The sequence below is a fragment of the Anarrhichthys ocellatus genome, unplaced genomic scaffold (genome assembly GCF_004355925.1).
Source record: "Anarrhichthys ocellatus isolate YVR2014 unplaced genomic scaffold, GSC_Weel_1.0 scaffold10528, whole genome shotgun sequence".
Lineage (NCBI taxonomy): Eukaryota > Metazoa > Chordata > Actinopteri > Perciformes > Anarhichadidae > Anarrhichthys > Anarrhichthys ocellatus.
The window spans coordinates 442-1,066 of NW_022290502.1; the positions used below are offsets into that span (position 1 = coordinate 442).

Here is a 625-nt window from a genome sequence, read left to right on the forward strand (position 1 = left end):
GGAGTGTCAGACAGCACGTTGTCTGTTACGTGGTTCAATACGAATATGTGTATTGTTACACCCCTAATATATACATACATATATATCTTAAGGTACATGAAGCAGAGCGGTATGAAGGAGAGACTTACCGACGATGGTGAGGTTGAGGGCGGCCTGTCGGAGGCCGACGGCATTCCTCAGCTCGATGGTGTAACATCCACAATGTTCCTGCTGACTGCTGCTGATGGTCAATCTGCTGCTGCTGTCACTGGAGTCTATGGAGATATCAGCTGAGGCCTGGATCTACACACACACACACACACAGAGTAACACACACACACACACACACACATTAGTTCTGCAGGTATCTTATCATAAACCAAAGTGTTGACACATTAAGAATTTTGCTAACGTGGCTAAAATCAGCCAATATTATAATGACCTCTGGTGCAACTGTTTGTCTGTGTGTGTGTGTGTGTGTGGGGTGTGTGTATGTATGTGGTTCTCACTGGTTTCCTGAACTTCAGCCAAGTGCAGTTGATGGGCGGAGCTCCAGAGAACCTACAGAGGATCTCCACCTTCTCTCCTGCCAGGATCTTCATGTCCTCGGGGAACTGAAGGATCTGAGGAGGCAGAGCTGCAGATA

At 47.4% G+C, this 625-nt stretch overlaps 1 protein-coding gene across 1 annotated transcript; it reads right to left on the reverse strand.

Annotated features, from left to right (window-relative positions):
• Window positions 1–56: 56 nt before the first annotated feature.
• On the reverse strand, window positions 57–620 carry LOC116380998 (myosin light chain kinase, smooth muscle-like; the record flags this gene model as incomplete). Its single annotated transcript, XM_031842794.1, has 2 exons — window positions 57–282; window positions 489–620. Coding segments are annotated over 2 exons (327 nt in total), but the record flags the coding sequence as incomplete, so codon positions are not given.
• Window positions 621–625: the final 5 nt, after the last annotated feature.